The sequence below is a fragment of the Sardina pilchardus genome, chromosome 20 (genome assembly GCF_963854185.1).
Source record: "Sardina pilchardus chromosome 20, fSarPil1.1, whole genome shotgun sequence".
Lineage (NCBI taxonomy): Eukaryota > Metazoa > Chordata > Actinopteri > Clupeiformes > Clupeidae > Sardina > Sardina pilchardus.
This window is the reverse complement of record NC_085013.1, coordinates 30,739,160-30,741,264: the sequence shown is the minus strand read 5'-3', so window position 1 is coordinate 30,741,264 and position 2,105 is coordinate 30,739,160. Positions and strand designations below refer to the sequence as shown.

At 54.4% G+C, this 2,105-nt stretch overlaps 1 protein-coding gene across 1 annotated transcript in view; it reads left to right on the top strand.

Moving 5' to 3' along the window:
- The window catches only part of LOC134067058 (uncharacterized), a 103,082-nt gene extending 101,374 nt beyond the window's left edge, over positions 1 to 1,708 (top strand). Inside the window, exons 78-79 of the mRNA XM_062522112.1 lie at positions 199 to 270; positions 521 to 1,708. Of these exons, the coding sequence (XP_062378096.1) occupies positions 199 to 270; positions 521 to 679 (231 nt within the window). The 3' untranslated portion in view covers positions 680 to 1,708. The remainder of the gene's footprint in view (positions 1 to 198; positions 271 to 520) is intronic.
- Positions 1,709 to 2,105: the final 397 nt, after the last annotated feature.

Sequence of the window (2,105 nt, the reverse complement as noted above, 5' to 3'; positions counted from 1 at the left end):
ATAAGGCGCCCTGTTTGGATGTAGCCATTTAGAAGCGAGGGGAGTTGACCAGCTGATGTGCTGACGCCCGCAGCGGTTAGCGGCGTCTTGACTACTTGCCTGCCAGAACTGACGCTGACGCTCAATTTAAAGGCTGTTTGTGTTTACAGTAACATGTTAAAGCTCTCGTAGATAACTCGGCTTTTTTCTCTCTCTCAGGAAGGAACATCTGCCCTTAGAGCCGAGGCTGGAAACACAGACGAGAGTTCTGTAGCAACCTCAGAACCAAAGGTAATCCATGGTTCTGTCAGTCGCTCAGTGTTATTGGAGATGTGTGTGTGTGTGTGTGTGTGTGTGTGTGTGTTACTACTGAGTGTGACTACAGGAGTGCTGCATAACACATAATCACACAATGCTGTGTAACATCTAATGTTCTTTAAGAAACCCTAAGTGTGTATTTGATATCTGTGTGTGTGTGTGTGTGTGTGAGGTCAGATGCATGAACTCTAACCCCGGTGACCTCTGCTTCCTCTTCCTGTAGGCTGTAGTGGGCGTGTCTCAGCTGGGGTCAGCGGGAGCCGTGTCCAAGCCTGTGGCCACCGTCCGAACGCAGTCGCTGCCCCGAGAGCTGGTAACCACGCCAACCGTTAAAGAGCTCTCCCCATCCCCCTCTAGAGGAACCAAGTGTGTCATCTCCTAGAACCCCGTAGAACCCTCCGAATCCTTAGAACTCCTTACTAGAACCCTACCCACCCACCTCTCACTAGCTCCACCCTCTTCAGTGCTTTTACATGGCGGGTTCTGGATGAGTTCGGTTCCGTCGTGTGGAGAGTGGAACGTTCTGCCGACGGAACCCTCTGGTTCTGATTCTGATTGTGACAGACTCTCTTTGGAATCTGACCCTTGACCTCTGACCTCACTGTGTGTTTACTCAACTCTACTGGACTACTGGAACATGCCCCGCCTCTGCCTTTCTGATCAGCCAATGAGAGCGCGGAGATGCAGAGCTGGGCGTGGCACCTTGCACACTCACTCACACAGAGTTTGGCTGTTGGCTGTGTTGGCTGGTTGAGCTTTAACTCCAGGCCTGAAGGGGGCGATAGGGTGTCCTCCTCAGAGGAGCTCATAAGCCTGTCTGTTGAGAGAAAGTTGGATTTGGTGACGTCCTCACGGCTGCATGCTACTCTGCAATGATTAAACACTAAAATGATGTCCTAAAACACTGCTCTGTGGCCTGCTTTTGTATGATATTGACCAGGTGGGATGTTCCTATTTCAAATGATGACAAATGCTGACTGTGATGTGTGATGTTCTGGATGATTCTGTACTAAGAGCGTTAAAGCTGCCGATTCCCCTGCTCAGAGGGCCACTGATGGGTCACTGAAACTGCCATGTGTCTCCCTGCTCAAGTGAAGTGTTTCTCTGACCGTGCTGTTGGTCTGGGCGCCCCCTGCTGGTCAGCAGGGGAACTGACCATGAGCTGTGTCCAGAGGAGAGCTATATTTGTGTCTGTGCCAAACATGTTCCCCTGGTGTTCACCAGCTCCTCTCTGCAGCCATGTAAACGCACTGTCTTCCTGCTGTAGCCTGTAGCCTACCCACCCCAGCATGCGCTAGTGTGTGTGTGTGTGTGTGTGTGTGTGTGTGTGAGTGCCTCACTCTTGTCATCACCATGGTCTGCCTTGGTGCTGTTGTTTGTACACTAAGTGAATAAAGGGAGAACTGATGAAGGTGCTCGTCTCTCTCTCTCTGTGTGTATCAGGGGCAGACTGACCCGCCAACGGGGCTGAAGACCCACACACACCCCGCACACACACACACACACCCCGCACACACACACCCCGCACACACACACCCCGCACACGCACACCCTGCACACACACATCTCGAACACAGTCTAGCAGAGGGCAGTCAGGACACAGGGGTTACCTTGGCGACGACCTCTGGGACCCCGGGGTCGCGGGGTCAGGAGGGGTCAGCTGAGGTGGCGGCCGGCGCTCGTCTGGTCCCCTCTGAGGGCTCCCCGCTGCCAGGGTCCCGGGGCGCGCACACGCAGGCTCTGCCCAGACAAGAGGCCCCTTCAGCGGGTAGCCCTCCGCCGGAGCCCCCCCCTCCAGACCCAGGGGC